The sequence below is a fragment of the Arvicola amphibius genome, chromosome 3 (genome assembly GCF_903992535.2).
Source record: "Arvicola amphibius chromosome 3, mArvAmp1.2, whole genome shotgun sequence".
Classification (NCBI taxonomy): domain Eukaryota; kingdom Metazoa; phylum Chordata; class Mammalia; order Rodentia; family Cricetidae; genus Arvicola; species Arvicola amphibius.
In genome coordinates this window covers 40,002,481-40,016,957 of record NC_052049.1, presented here as the reverse complement: position 1 = coordinate 40,016,957, position 14,477 = coordinate 40,002,481, and the positions used below count along the sequence as shown (strand labels likewise).

The 14,477-nt window shown below is 41.4% G+C and overlaps 1 protein-coding gene across 2 annotated transcripts in view; it reads left to right on the top strand.

Moving 5' to 3' along the window:
* The window catches only part of Depdc1b (DEP domain containing 1B), a 57,110-nt gene extending 43,318 nt beyond the window's left edge, over nt 1–13,792 (top strand). The window contains exons 8-11 of one of the 2 annotated variants that reach the window (XM_038323529.1): nt 7,091–7,257; nt 9,174–9,350; nt 11,383–11,568; nt 13,275–13,792. In XM_038323529.1, the coding sequence (XP_038179457.1) occupies nt 7,091–7,257; nt 9,174–9,350; nt 11,383–11,568; nt 13,275–13,436 (692 nt within the window). In that variant the 3' untranslated portion in view covers nt 13,437–13,792. The remainder of the gene's footprint in view (nt 1–7,090; nt 7,258–9,173; nt 9,351–11,382; nt 11,569–13,274) is intronic. The other variant, XM_038323530.1, reaches the window with a different exon arrangement.
* Nucleotides 13,793–14,477: the final 685 nt, after the last annotated feature.

Below are 14,477 nucleotides of genomic sequence, written 5' to 3'. Positions count from 1 at the left end.
CTTTCAAAGTGAACATGCATGAGACACCGGCATTGGAAATCACTGTTTAAAAAAAAAAATTAAGTATCTTCCTATAGTGCAAAAAGAAAACCCGGACTGGAAGATCGTAATTTGTTTGCATGATTGACAAAGAGTATCTAATACAGTCTGTGCATAAAGGAAGTATCTAGAGATGTAGGTTGAATTTCATAGAGTTGATTCATCTCTTAAACGTCTTGACTTTGATTGAAATAGGATGCTGCCTTGATTGAAATCACATGTTGCCTAGATTGAAGCAAGATGTTGTCTTTTAAAGGAAGTAATCAGTCTACTTTGTGTAGAAGTTGAAAATTGTCCGGCAGTTTTCAATGGGCGTGATTGTCACTTTAGCTTATATTCTTTTTTTTTTGAGGTTCACTCCTCTGTTTGATTGAACATGGTAGACCTTGTGACCAGAGCTGTGACCTGAGAGCTGTTAGTCACCATTGATATATGAAATTGGACGTCTCAAGTCCATTTTAAGAGTTTTCAAGGAAAAGTCGCAGGTGAGGCGGCCCATGCCTATAATCCTAGCCCTTAGGATGTTGAGAAGGGGAGAGTACACATTTGAGGCCAGCTTGGGCTACATAGCAAGATCCTGTCTCAGGAATCGGACGTTTAACAAGTATGGGATGGGGATCAGGAAGAAAAAAACCCTGATTTGACATGTTTGAAGATGAGAGACTTATTCTTTACCAATAATTACAAAATACTCAGTTTGGTCCAGCAGTCTAACCAAGCCAGCTGTCGACGGTTCTTTATTTTCCACCATGAGTGTCAACCTTTACCCGTGCTCCATAGCCTACTACACAGAGTCCATTGACTTGTGTAGCATTTGCTAATTTGCATATTGAGGGAAATGAAGGTGGATAAGAAATGAGAAACCGAGTGATCCTATTGTTGGTTTGTGCTAACCTTGCTTCTTTAAATATCCTGTAAGCAGCTCTAGTTTGAACTATGTGTCTGATTTTTTTAAAGAAGCTTGATTAACGTGCATATTTTAAGATACAGGAGATTCATAGACAAATTAATTTTTACAGCTTTTTAAAAAGAAAAATGACAGGATCTGCGAGTCTGAAACTCAAGGTTTTGCTGGTACAAGTCGAAGGAGCAAGTGTTTGGGAATGTGGATTCCAGCTTGCTGCTGCATTGCTTCTCAGGCTTTGACTGAGTTCACTCAGTTCCCATTTCTTAATTATTGCATCTCAGCAGTGGCGCCCGGTTTCCCTGCTACTGAGCTGGAAGGCTGAGATGGCAGCTTTGTTATTTGTCATTTCCTCCCGTGCACTGGATCATCTGTCTCGGTAGTCTGAGATCTGTGTGTGTGTGTGTGTGTGTGTGTGTGTGTGTGTGTGTGTGTACGCCACACATGCACGCGTCAGAGAGTTGTGTAGGCTCATAGTGTAGAATAACCAGATAACTGGGTGTTTTCCCTGTTGTCAGGTGACTTGTCGAACAGCATGTGGTCTTTACCTGCCCTTATGTTCTCCAGGCAACCTCAGGGTCCTTGTTACTTATTTTCTCTTTTCTCAGAGGGAGACTGGTTAGTGTGCTCGCCCAGACAGGACTCTTGTTCTTGCTGGTGATGTCATCTGATTTCTGGGCTCACATCTTGTTATTGGAGCTTCTGAAGATGCAGATGGGTCAAGATAGAGATATCTATTCACCCTCAAATATCTCCAATGATTGTCGAAATACAGTGGAGTTAGGTATTCCCTAAAGGTAGCAATTTAGGGAAGTGTCTAGATTTTCCTTGGATGTAACCCAATGTATAAGTTATTTATATCAGTGATCACTAAGATGATTGATAGTACTTTCAGGAGGAAAGTCCAAGATTTTTCCCATACCATTTCAGCAAGATAAAGATAAAATTATTTTAAAATGTAATATGAAATATGGTTCATTTTTATCCAGCATTTGGATGAGTAAAAACTTTCTGAGCCTAGGAGCCGAAGGGATCATTAAGTGCTGTATTTGAGATTTGTGTAAGAAAGGACATCATCTCGAGCATGGGGAGCCTGTATCTACTTCTGAATAATTCACTGTGGTAACCTGCTTACCTTTCCTTAAAAATCTCCAAAGAATTAGATTCTCTTGCTGTGTCTTTCTTTAAGCAAAAGATTCTTGCCAATTGGTTTGTATTTTAAATCCTCTTGGTTCAATATAATCTTTTTTCTTTATATGTTTTCAATAAAAAGTGAAACTTTGACCCCTCCCTCCCTTTCAACAGACATGACTCTATTGGCCTTTCTGGGACTTCTAGGCTTCCTAGAGTTTTCATATTTCATTGCTTTTATATTTCATTTCATAGTTTCATATACCAATAGCCAAGAGGTTTTTCAAAAGAAACCAAAAGAAAAGATATTTTCAGTAAATGATGTTAGAACAACTGGAAAAGATGAGCCTCTGTATTTTTTCATACTTGTTCAAACTTAAATTAAAGTGGATCATAGACTCAAACAAAACAAATCCACCTAAAATCCGCCAGAAGAAAATGTAGGAGAGGATTCTTGCAATCTTGGGTAGGCAAAGATATACATATAGAAAGCTTAAACAATAAAAATTCAATAAAATTGGCTTCATTCAAATTAGGAGTGTCTCGTGTTAAGATTACTCCACCAGGAAATGGAGAAAAGGGTTAAGGGAGACTAGACTTGGTTTTTTGTCTGAGAATGATAGTCTTGCTGTGGCCCCAGATAAATGTTCATCCCCCAGCAGTGTAGTGTGATTTTATTGAGCCTCTAACAGCAGCCACTTTGAGGAAACTGTGGCCTATGGCCCCTGCTGGCTAGCATGACCAGCTCCTCAGTAGAACTAACTACCCATGAACAGCAGCGCCAGCAACAATAGTGGCAAGAGGAAGATGTGGGGGCTGATACAAGTACCTGCCTCATCCAGTACCCCAAATGGAGACGTGTCCGGCATAGCCAGGACAGGCCAGCTCACGGGCAGTTCTCACCATAGCAGCTCCTCTCCCAGGAGGCTGCAGGCCATGCATGATGTTGAGATTCACACCAGCAGTGCCCTTAGCTCTCAGTCAGAAGTTAGAGAAAGAGAGAAACAAGTTGAGGTATAGAGAAATGTGGGCTGGGCCGTCCAATGGTCCCAGCATTGGGTGATTGAAAACGTTCCTCTCAAAAAGCTCATCCGTGCTTCAGGTGTTCTCTGTCTCTAAGCATGAAGAAAACAGGAGCCACGGAGAGGGCCGTCCTCTCTGCAGGGCTCTCTGCAGAACCTCTGCAAGTGCTCCTCCCACCACTTCCCTTTGCTTTGGCCTGTGTTAGAAAAGGACTAAGTAAGCCTTCTGCCAATGGCTCCTGAGGGAAGGAAAAGCCCTGAGCAGTGTGTGTGTGGCCTGTGGGTGTTGTTACAGTTGTGAGTGTTGATGCTGAGGTGCTCCAGCCTTGTCTGTCTGTTTCCAGCAACTTCCAAAGTCTGTGTTTTCGTCAAATGCCACTGAGACGTTTAATTAACCCCATTCCCCTTTTGGCCCATGAGTCACTTTAGAATTTTCTAATGGTGTTTCCTCCCTCACAGATGCAGCCAGTAGTTATCATTTGTCAACACTTCCTCTTAGAACTACCGGAATTATACCTGTGTCTTTTAGACTCTGGCTGTAAAACTGCCATATTGCTCTAAGACAATGTCAGATTAGCTAATGGCACCATGAAAGCTTTGCCATTTAGTTTTTGTTTTCCAAGGCGAAGAATTATTGCTTTAGTTTGAGTTTATAGTTATTGAAAGGTAAACAGAAACAATAAAAATGTAAGGCACAAGAAAAATATTCTGGGAAATAAAAATAAATTTAAAAAGGAATATACCATTAAAATACAAGGAAAAGAGCTTGGAATAGCATATGCTTATTATATATCTTAGAAAATGCTTGAAGCTAGGTGCTGTAGTTAATTTTGAGTGTGAAATTGGTGGGCTTTAGAATCCCTGCTGGAGGGGCTGTAGAGATGGCTCAGTGGTTAAGAGCACTGACTGCTCTTCCAAAGGTCCTGGGTTTGATTCTAGATACCCACATGTGGCTGATCTGATGTCCTTTTGGCCCCCGTTGGCACCAGGCACACATGTGGTACACAGGCATACACACAGGCAAAGCACCCATACACATAAAATAGTAGACTAGAATGGAGTCACCATGGAAACAGCCCGCTGTCTCTGAGAGTCTAAGTTAGGCTAATTGAGCTGGGAAGACCCCTCTTAACTGTGCACAATGTCATTCTAGCCCGACTGAATATGAAGGAAAAAGGGACTGAGAGCTGGTGTTCATAACTCTGTTTCCCTGGTGAGCACACAGCATGACCGACCACCCAAATTCCTGCCACTGTGGCCCCTCCCCCTTGGGGACAATACCCTTGAACTGGAGGCCAGAAGTTCTTCCTTAAGTTGCCCCTTTCCAATTATTTTGCTACAGCAACGGATAAAGTAATGAGCACATTGGAATATATTCAGAACTCTTAAGCAATAAGACAATTAATACAATAAAAAGGGCACAAACTTTTAAAAGATATTTTGTAAAGGAGAGATGATTCCCTAAGGAGCACACAACAAGAAAATATATCTCATTGGTCATTCAGAACACATGGGTTAAAGCTGTAGTGAGGTGTACTGGTGCATAAGTGTGAAGAAGCCTAAAATGAGCTTAATTGACCATGCCACATCTTGGTGATGAAGGGCAGGTATTTAAAATTTTTTAATCTACATTTCTGAATGTGTGTGGGTATGCATGTCGCGATACAGTTGCAGAAGTCAGAAGACATCTTGTGAGAGTCAGTTTTCACTTTCTACTTTGTAGGTCTCACAGTTCAAACTCAGGGCATCAGGCTTGGTGGCAGTGCCTTCCTTCACTGCTGAGCCATCCTGCTGGCCTAGAGCTGCTCCTCTTCTTCTTCCTCTCTTCCTCCTCCTCCTCCTCTCTTCCTCCTTGTCTTCCTCCTCCTCCTCCTCCTCCTCCTGTTATTTCTTCTTCTTCTTCTTCTTCTTCTTCTTCTTCTTCTTCTTCTTCTTCTTCTTCTTCTTCTTCTTCTTCTTCTTCTTCTTCTTCTTCTTCTTCTTCTTCTTCTTCTTCTTCTTCATAAAACATCAAAACTATTTTTGTACAGCTTAATGGTGTTCTCGTTATCTGTTACCACTTGACTATGCAGTAGGGCCCCAGAGCCTTTTCGTCATGTCTGCCTCTCAGTGCACACTGGTCAGTGCTACCCCTTCACCTCATTTCTTCTCAGTTCTGTGTGATCAACTCTTTAGATTCCATATGTAATTGAGGTCATGAGGCACTTGACTTTTTATTCTTAGCTTATGTTATGTAACACAATAATCTCAGTTAAGAACTGGGAAGCTGAAGTGGGAGGACTGCTGTGGGTTTGAGGTTCTTCTAGAAGTTTCATAATGTCAAGTCTTACACTGACGTTTTTATCCATTTTGGGCTGTATTTTGTGAGACTGTAAAGAGTAGGGATCTAGTTTTACTGGTCTGTATGTGGGTAGTCTTCATCACGGTTGGGATGGCTGCCCTGTGTGTGTCCTCAGCACCTCCCTTGAAAGTCAGTTGGTTGTAAGGGCGTGGGTTTATTCTGTTCCTTTTGTTTATACTGTTTAGCTTTGTGTGTGTCTCTGTGTAGCTGGTGTCAGCAGGGGCCCGGAGAGGGAATTGATCTCCTGAGGCTGCAGTTGTGAGTGGCTGACGTGAGTGCTAGGATTTGCACAAGCGTCCTCTAGAAGAACCACCTGTGCTCCTAATCACCCCTCCACCGCTCGTGTCATATTTGGTAGTCAGGTGGTGTAATGTCTGCAGCTGTGTGCAGTCAAACACAGCTGTGTTGAATAGCGAGCAGAGAACGTGGGCATGCTTTTCTCAGTCCAGGTCTTAGAGAAAACGTTCAGCTTTCCCCATCGGTATAATGGAAATCATGTTTCTCTCTCAAACAAAAGTACTTTATTTATTTATTTTTTTATTATTATTATTTTTTTTTTTACAAAAGTACTTTTTAAAACTTCTTTCTGCCTTCATCTCTGTTTGTGTAAGAGAATGTGCACGTGTGTTGGGACACGTGTGGCATCTTTTGGGCATTGGTTGTTCCCCTCTCCCTCATTTCTGAGGCAGTCTGTCTGCTTGTCCATGCTTTCTCCTCCAGGCTAGCCAGCCTGTGGTCTTCTGGGCAATCTCTTCTCTGCCTTCCACCTTGCTATAGGGGTGCTTACAGAAGTGCAACAGCGTTGGGCTTTTTACAATGATTCTGGGGTCACATTCAGGCCATCAGGTTTGTCTGGCCAGCATTTTTATCTGCTGAACTACTTCTCTGGTCCCAGCTATTCATTACTATAAATGTTTTTTTATTGTGTTTAGTTATGGTCCTTTGTGTTTTTGTTGTTCTTTTTTCTTTTTGAAGATGAATTTTAAAAAATTTAAACAAATTTATTTATTTTGTGTGCATTGGTGTTTTCTCCTGCTTATATGTCTTACATGAGGGTGTCAGGTCCTCTGGAAGGGGAACCACAAACAGTTGTGAGCTGCTATGTGGGTCTTGGAAATTGAACCCGGGTCCTCTGAAAGAGCAACCAGTGCTCCCAACCTCTGAGCCATCTACCCAGCTCCTCGTTATGGTCCTTCTATACTTAATTTGTTCAGGATTTTTATCTTGGAAGGATGTTGATTATATTAAATGCCTTTTCTGAAGCTGTCAAGATGACCGTGATTATCCTTCTGTTAATATGACATTTTATGTATTGTATTCTCGATCACTGTAGGTTTTAGAGTTGGGCTTTGGTGCTGGCAGGGCCTGTTTCTAGTTTAGTGGGAAAGAGAGCTATGAACTTGTCCCGTCTGTCTGTGGTTGTAGCTGGGAGGGGAAATGGCTGTTTGTCTCTGTCTCGTGCCTGCTGGATGGCTTCACGGTTTGCATTTTCTGTGCTTACTTGTGAGTCACAGTGCATGCATATTGTGCACCTTGTCAGGTGTAACTGAATATGTGAGAACATTCTGTATAATTTTAACTGTAGGAATGTGAGGAAGGAGGCCCAGTCAAGTGGGTTGGGTACTAAACGGTGAAACTTTTTCTTTGAATCAGGTTTGCTGCAGAAAGAGAAGATGGCAATCGAAGCTTTCCAGATTTGTTGTCTCCTTCTGCCTCCTGAAAACAGGAGAAAGCTGCAGCTGCTGATGAGGATGATGGCAAGGATCTGCTTAAACAAAGAGATGCCGCCACTGTGTGATGGCTTTGGCACCCGCACGCTGGTAGGTGGACTCTTACCATCTACTGTGACCCCTGTTTTCAGTCTGAAAGGCAACTGAATCCCAGTTCTGAGCAGTCAGTTGAGAGCAGGAGGGAGGCTTGCTTGAGAGCACAACCCTCTGTCCACACAGACTTCCTTTGCTTTCAGCCTAAGGACCTTGGAGAACATGGTGCAAAGTGAATAGAGGTAGGGAACAGGCACTCCCTCCAGAGACAGCTGCTGTGTCCTTGCTTACATTGTATAAATTGTTACCTGCCATTAACATGAAGACAATGAAAGTGGGCAGGCAGCGTAGGAAACCCATTCTCTTGTCCCAGCACGGGGACATTGAGGAGTCCTTGTTATTGTAACAAGCGAGAGAGACAGCATGGGCAATGGTAGAAGCAGCTGAAGTAGTGGATTCAAGTAGGCGGGCCCAGAGTACCTAGCTGTGCTAGACAATATGGGAGGAGAGGGAGATTTTTTTTAATTGGCAATTTCATGCGTTTATGGATTCATGTGCTCTTCTGATATATATATATAGATTTACTGTAGAAATATTTAATTAAAACTAATTAATATGTCCATCACTTTATTTATTTATTCATTTTATTTGTTTACCACTTTTCCAGCAGTGTTGACACATTCCATGTATTGTTATTGTAGCTATGGCTGGGGTGCCCTGGATAGATTCCTAGAACTTCCTCCTAATTGGAACTTCATATGCTTTAGCTGGCATTTCCTCTCCATGCTTCTCTCAGCTTTCCTCAAGAAGAATCTTGTAGGGGTTGTTACTTTAATGCCATGTGTGTCCTTCTCATGCTCTTGAAGCCACCACTCACTTCCTGGGGATTGCCCAGCGCATCTTTAGAGGAACATGCACTGCCCACTAGGGTGACTCTTGATCCCTTCTTGGGTAAAAGGAACCTTTTTGAAAAGTCAAAGAAAAGAAAACTTGTACCTCTTTTCTTTAACAGCACACACACACACACACACACACACACGCGTGTGTGTGTGTATGTAAGTATAAAATTTTAAACATGATTTCAAAACATTCTTAAATCTATTGAAATTTATTGTTTCTAAGCAAAAATTTCTGCCTCTCCTTATATATGCAAATATGAAGATAACGTGACACAGTGTTGATGAAAGCTAGTCTTAATACTACTTAATAAACAATACCATGTGGCTTTATGTTTGTAGGTTTTGATGTGAGGTGGTTGGCAATAAAATTAGAGGGAAAGGGAAAGAGGTTACTTCAGAGCATAGAGTGGAAGGAAGTGATGATATGAATTCCATGGAAGCTGTATTGTTCATATTAGTTATATATTTGTATGTCTGTTTACCATAAAAAGAGTCTTCATTTGATACACAAAGATAATTCTAAAGTGTGTATCTCAAATTGCAGAGAAACTAGGCCAGGAAAAGATGACAGTTGGGGAACACAAAGTAAAAACAACCAGTGAGTGGAATTGGGGTATTGTTTGGTCAAGTGGCTATGAGTACTTTGAATTTTAAAATGATAAATTCATGTAATTTTCAGAATATATATGCATATGTATAGTATGCATACAAATATATATATACACATATAAAACCTTGTATAAAATAGAGTTTCAACGATTCCTTAGGCAAGAGCAGAGATTGCTATTTGAGCTGGCCACGTGTGACTAGGTGCCTGGTGGGATGATGTGCACCTTGTCCCTCCTCCCCTGGGTGCCTGGTGGGATGTGCACCTTGTCCCTCCTCCCCTGGGTGCCTGGTGGGATGTACACCTTGTCCCTCCTCCCCTGGGTGCCTGGTGGGATGTGCACCTTGTCCCTCCTCCCCAGCTCCTCACCCTTTTCTTTTGCAGAAAACTAACTGGCACTCAGCTTAGAGGTGGCAACAAGGCCACACATTTCTGCTGATTTCACCCTCTCCTGCCTTTCGTTTTAGATGGTTCAGACATTTTCTCGGTGCATCTTGTGTTCTAAGGACGAAGTAGACTTAGATGAGTTGCTAGCTGCTCGATTGGTGACATTTCTGATGGACAATTACCAGGAGATTCTGAAAGTTCCTTTGGCCCTGCAGACCTCCATTGAAGAGCGTGTGGCTCATCTGCGAAGAGTTCAGGTAAATACGAGACATTGTCAGTCCTATAAGATTGATAGCTAGAAGCCAAGTAAGTCTGCCAGTCTCCTCCTGACATCTGTCATAAGGATTAAGTGAGTTGATGCGAGCAAAGTGCTTATAATAGGTCTTGGCATGTACTGAACACTGCAGGAGTCTGCTGTTACCATGGATAACCGTGGGATGTGTGTTTGGTTAATTGTATCAATCACTGCTATATGGGTATCAACCTAATACATTGAACAAGTTTGGAAATACAGATTACACATATAGAAAATTAACAGTTACACTAAAATGTCTGTAATATATTTCTTTTTCTATTTCTCCCTTCCTCCTTTCTCCATTCTTTTCTTCATCTCACTTATTTTTAGTAACTTAATTTTTTTTACTTAGTAATAGAATATTATCTCCTATCGTCAAATGTTCTTGATTGACACTAGTATCAAGAGCACACTCTGCAGGTAAATAGTGTTTGAATTAATGGTGTGTCCTTTTCTTTGCTGTGCGTTTTTAGTAGGCAAATGAAATAATATTACTGTGCTTTATCTCTTTTTTCCTTTTCTGTAAAATTGGAATGATAGTTAATATTTTGTTTGGTTAGTATATATAGAATGCTTAGAGTAATGTTTTAATGTCTATCACTTAGCAAACTGCTGTTGAGACCGTTGTTATTGGTATGTGATTACTATTGTTATTTACAATAACAGTGTAGTGATGTTATTGGTATGTGTGTGATATCAATAATATTTTTATGATACCATCTGTATTCCATAATAGGAATGTATACATAATTGACTGTGGTGTTCTTGGTTTTTAATTTTTTTAATATTTAGTTATATTTTACTTTATGTTTTTAAGACAGGGTCTCCTACTGAAGACCAACATGACCTGGAACTCATTATGTGTTCAGGCTGGCCTTGAATTTGGAGACAATCTTCCTGCCTCAGCTTCCTGAGTTTTGGGATTATAAACATGAGCTACCATGCCCAGTTCTGGTTGATATTTAGATTGTCTCTTTATCTCTCTCTGCTTTGCAAGCAATGTATTAGTAAATATTTTTATAGCTTTTTTGTGGGAGAGAGCTGATCTACAATTATTTTCCAATAGCAAATTCCTAAGTGCATCATTGCTGGGTCAAAGACCTTAAATATATTTTAAGTATTGACAGTATATTGCCAAATTTCCTTTTAGTTTGATTGTTTCAATTTAATTTATGTCAGTGGCATAAGAATATAAGTGGTCATTTTTCCTTTGCCTCTGCTTTGAACATAACCTCCATGTATATGTGTGTGTAATACATGTATGTGTGTGTATGTTTATTATATATGTATACACACACACACCCTTGTCCTTTGCATTAGAAAACACACAATCTTACTGGTCTTTTAGTTTAACATTTTTTTCAATCCTGATATTTTTATGACTTCGACTTTGAAGAGTAACGATGAAAAGCTTCCTCCAGTCTTCACAAGGGAGGGTTAGAGCAGCTGTTGTCGTTCCGGGTCCTTGCTGGGTTTGTGTGCTCACATACAGAGCAGGTAGCTCACAGTAGCTTAGCCTGTGAGCCCTGTGGTTTGAGGATCAAGGGTGGGCTATGCTGATTAATCTGCCTGCAGTTAAGCTTGGTCTTGGAAAGATGAAGTTGCGCTATGGCTGAATAAAGTCAGTGATGACTGTACATGGCTCCTGGAGATCAAGCTGAGCTCTCCAGGCTTTTCTAGAAAGTGCTCCACCATCCACTCACTGCCCCTGATTTCTATTTAAATTTCAGATCTTATTGAAGGGCACATATAGGAGTTCTTTGTTGTTTATTGGGTTATTTTGTTTGTTTTAGAATGAGTCTCAAATTCAGAAAAATAAACAGTTCAGTATTTTAAATTTAAGACCATGGCTTTAAATGTTATTCTTTTGAAAGCATGGATATACTCTCCTTTTCAGTAAGGCCCCTTCCCCCCAAGCAAACTGAAGAAAATATCTCACTCCTACCAGGAGACAAGCTGGTTTTAATTTAATCTGATTCTTTGCCATGCCTCAGATAAAATACCCAGGAGCTGATATGGATATCACGTTGTCTGCGCCTTCTTTTTGCCGTCAAATCAGTCCAGAGGAATTTGAATACCAAAGGGCATACGGCTCTCAGGAGCCTCTGGCAGCCTTGTTGGAAGAAGTCATAGCAGATGCCAAACTCTCCAACAAGGAGAAGAAGAAGAAGCTGAAGCAGGTGATGAGGATGCTCTTGAGGAGGCTTCTCTCTCTCCTCTGTTCTCGCTGCGTCTTTCTTTTATTCTCTCTTTTCATGGGCTTTAGGTAAATCTTGTCTAGGCATGTGAGTTTTTCTTTAGATTCTGTGTTGCAGAAATTTGGTTGACTGGTCCACTGCAGTCATTTCTCCAGTTCTATCATGTTTGACATCATTGAGTACTTCTCTCGTAGAGTTAAATTCTAATAGTTGCCGTTTGCTTTGCTACCTGACATGATATGAATCAGCCAAACAATTACTTCATGGAAACTGACTATAAGGAAAATATTTAGTGTGTGTGTGTGTGCAGGTGGCTATACCACAGCATGCATATAGAGGTCAAGACACCTGTTAGGAATTAGTTGTCTGGTGCACCTTGGTGTTCAGCCTCTGCAAAGGTGCTTCTACCCACTGAGCCACCCTGCAGTTCCTTGCAGGAACTGTTATTTTTAGATAGGCATTATCAGCGTGGTTTCCTGTCTTAGACCCCACTAAGTGTTCCAGTCAGCCAAATTGAATTCCTCTTGAGTGGGGCAGCACAGCCGAGGTTCTTAGAGAACAGTCTTCATTCAGAAAAGGCACACTGCATCACATCACCACCTCATGACACCGCCTCACGTCCCCACCTCACGTCACCACATCACTTAGGTTTTGATGCTGTGGAGGAAAGACAGATAGAAGCAACTTAAGGGATCGGGGAGGTTTCATGGGCTTCTGGTATCAGAGGGTGTATTCATTGTGGCAGGTAAGGGATGATGGAACAATTTAGGGTGTGGCGTCAGGAGCATGCCTAAAGACTTCATGCCACCATGGGCCAGAGAGCATCTGTGGAGAAGGGTAGGGTAATATACCCGCAGGAACCTGCTTCCAGTGGTTCACTTCCTTCAGCCAGACTCTGCCTCACAGTTTTCAAAACCTTCCCAAGCCATGCCCACTGTTGGGTACCAAGCATTTGAAACATGGCACCAGGAGGACATTTGCCATCCCAACCTAACGTGAACTTTGACCATCCTCAAAGCCTGGTTTTCACTTGGGTGGATGGTATTTAGTTCTCTGTTTGGTTTTTTATTTTTGTCAGACAGAGTCCTTGTCCAGGCCAGCCTCTACCTGGTCATCTTCTCCTCCCTACCTGTGGAGTGCTGGAATTGGAAGTGGGACCTCGCCACTCTTGATTTTTATTCTTCGCTATACAGCTGGGTTCCTGGACACAGCATAACATAAGATTATTCCCTGGACATCAGGAATCTGGGCCTCTTTCTCATGTTTCTTCTGCTAATGTTGGAGTGGCAAATATCGAAGGAAGAATACATGCCCTTCCTTTAAATATTCCTTGGATAATACCTCCGGCATTCCTCTCTTCTCTGTGTTGGGTAGAAGCTGGCCAGGCTAAGCTGGAGAAGCAGAGAGATTTTGTGTAAACACAAGGCATTTCCTGTTCAGACTTACTGGTTTTCTCAGTGAGGTCTGGTTGGAGTGGACAGTGAGAGCATTTTGAGGGATTTGATTACAAGGACAATTTCATCTGCAGACTGGATCAAAGGTGAGGTGGAGCTGTGGGCACCAGCATCAAGTAGTTTAACAAAAGTAAAGGAGAGCGGAGATCAAGAAGTCTTGCAATTGGATTGTCCAATTCTTGTGGCTCTTCTGTGTCTTTTTTTTGTTTTGACTCATATTGGACTCCTGTTCAGTTTCAGAAATCGTACCCTGAAGTCTACCAGGAGCGATTTCCTACACCAGAAAGTGAAGCGCTTCTCTTCCCTGAAAAGCCCAAGCCCAAACCGCAGCTGTTTATGTGGGCGCTGAGGAAGCCTTTCCAGCCATTTCAGAGGACGAGAAGTTTCCGGATGTGATACAGCGACGGTGCTTTAAAGACCTCAGCACTCGAGACAGTTTTCAGTCAGTCGAGGCTCAAGAATGCTAAGTTATAAACTACTGAAATAGGGGTTTCAGAGAAGCCGGACCTGACTATTTCCATATTGAGCCATTGTCAGTATTTCTATAAATCTCAATGCTGTCTTTAGAGATGTACAAATCAGTGAACGATTACAAGCCACGTGTATAGTGGTGGTGCAACAGGCTTGGGATTGTTGCAGAGTCTAAAGGTAAAGTGTTCCCCCTCTTCTATTTGTTGTTTTCTATAGTATGTAAAGTTCTTGTGTGTGCTTTCTCCTCCCTGACACGTCTGTGAAAACCAAGCCTAAGAATAATAATGTACATACTTGAATAAAAACCACACTGGGTGCTGTTACTGTGGTACATTGACTTCATTGCCAATTGTGATCGTTGTTGTTGCTGTTGTTGTTGTGCAGAAGTCCCTAATGTCTTGCATTGTGTTGGCTGTGCCTTTCATTGCAGAGTTGCCAGTTGCTGTGAAATCTACTAACTCTGGCTCTTTGATCTCCCATATATCAGTCTGCAGATGTGTGGATGTGGAGTAGATTTGCATCTGCCCACAGTTGTGTGATGTGAGTCTTAGCTAAAGACGGAAGGTTGAGCTGGATGAATTCTTTGGGTTCTCTTAGACCTGTAAATCTAAATTAAATCTTTGTTTGTTTTCATAAAAAAGTGTAAATAGGTTTGGTAAGATGAAATTACTTCCTTTATGAATGTATTTTCTCAGCTTCATCCTTTTGAAAGTAAATGCAATGTAAATAAATACTGAAGTTTTTTTAATACTGTGCCTAGTGTTTCTTTTTTTAAATATTATGTCTAGTGTTTTTCTTTTTCTTTTTAGATAAGTTAGGAAGCCTCATCAAATGCCTTTTGTTAATATTTTCACATCACTCAGTGTATCAGAAGTAAGTGAGGTTTATTTTGGCTTTTGTATTGGTTTCAAGAGAGTGTTCACCAATGGCTGTCTGTCTGACTGTGTCTGTCTTTCCCTTCTTTTT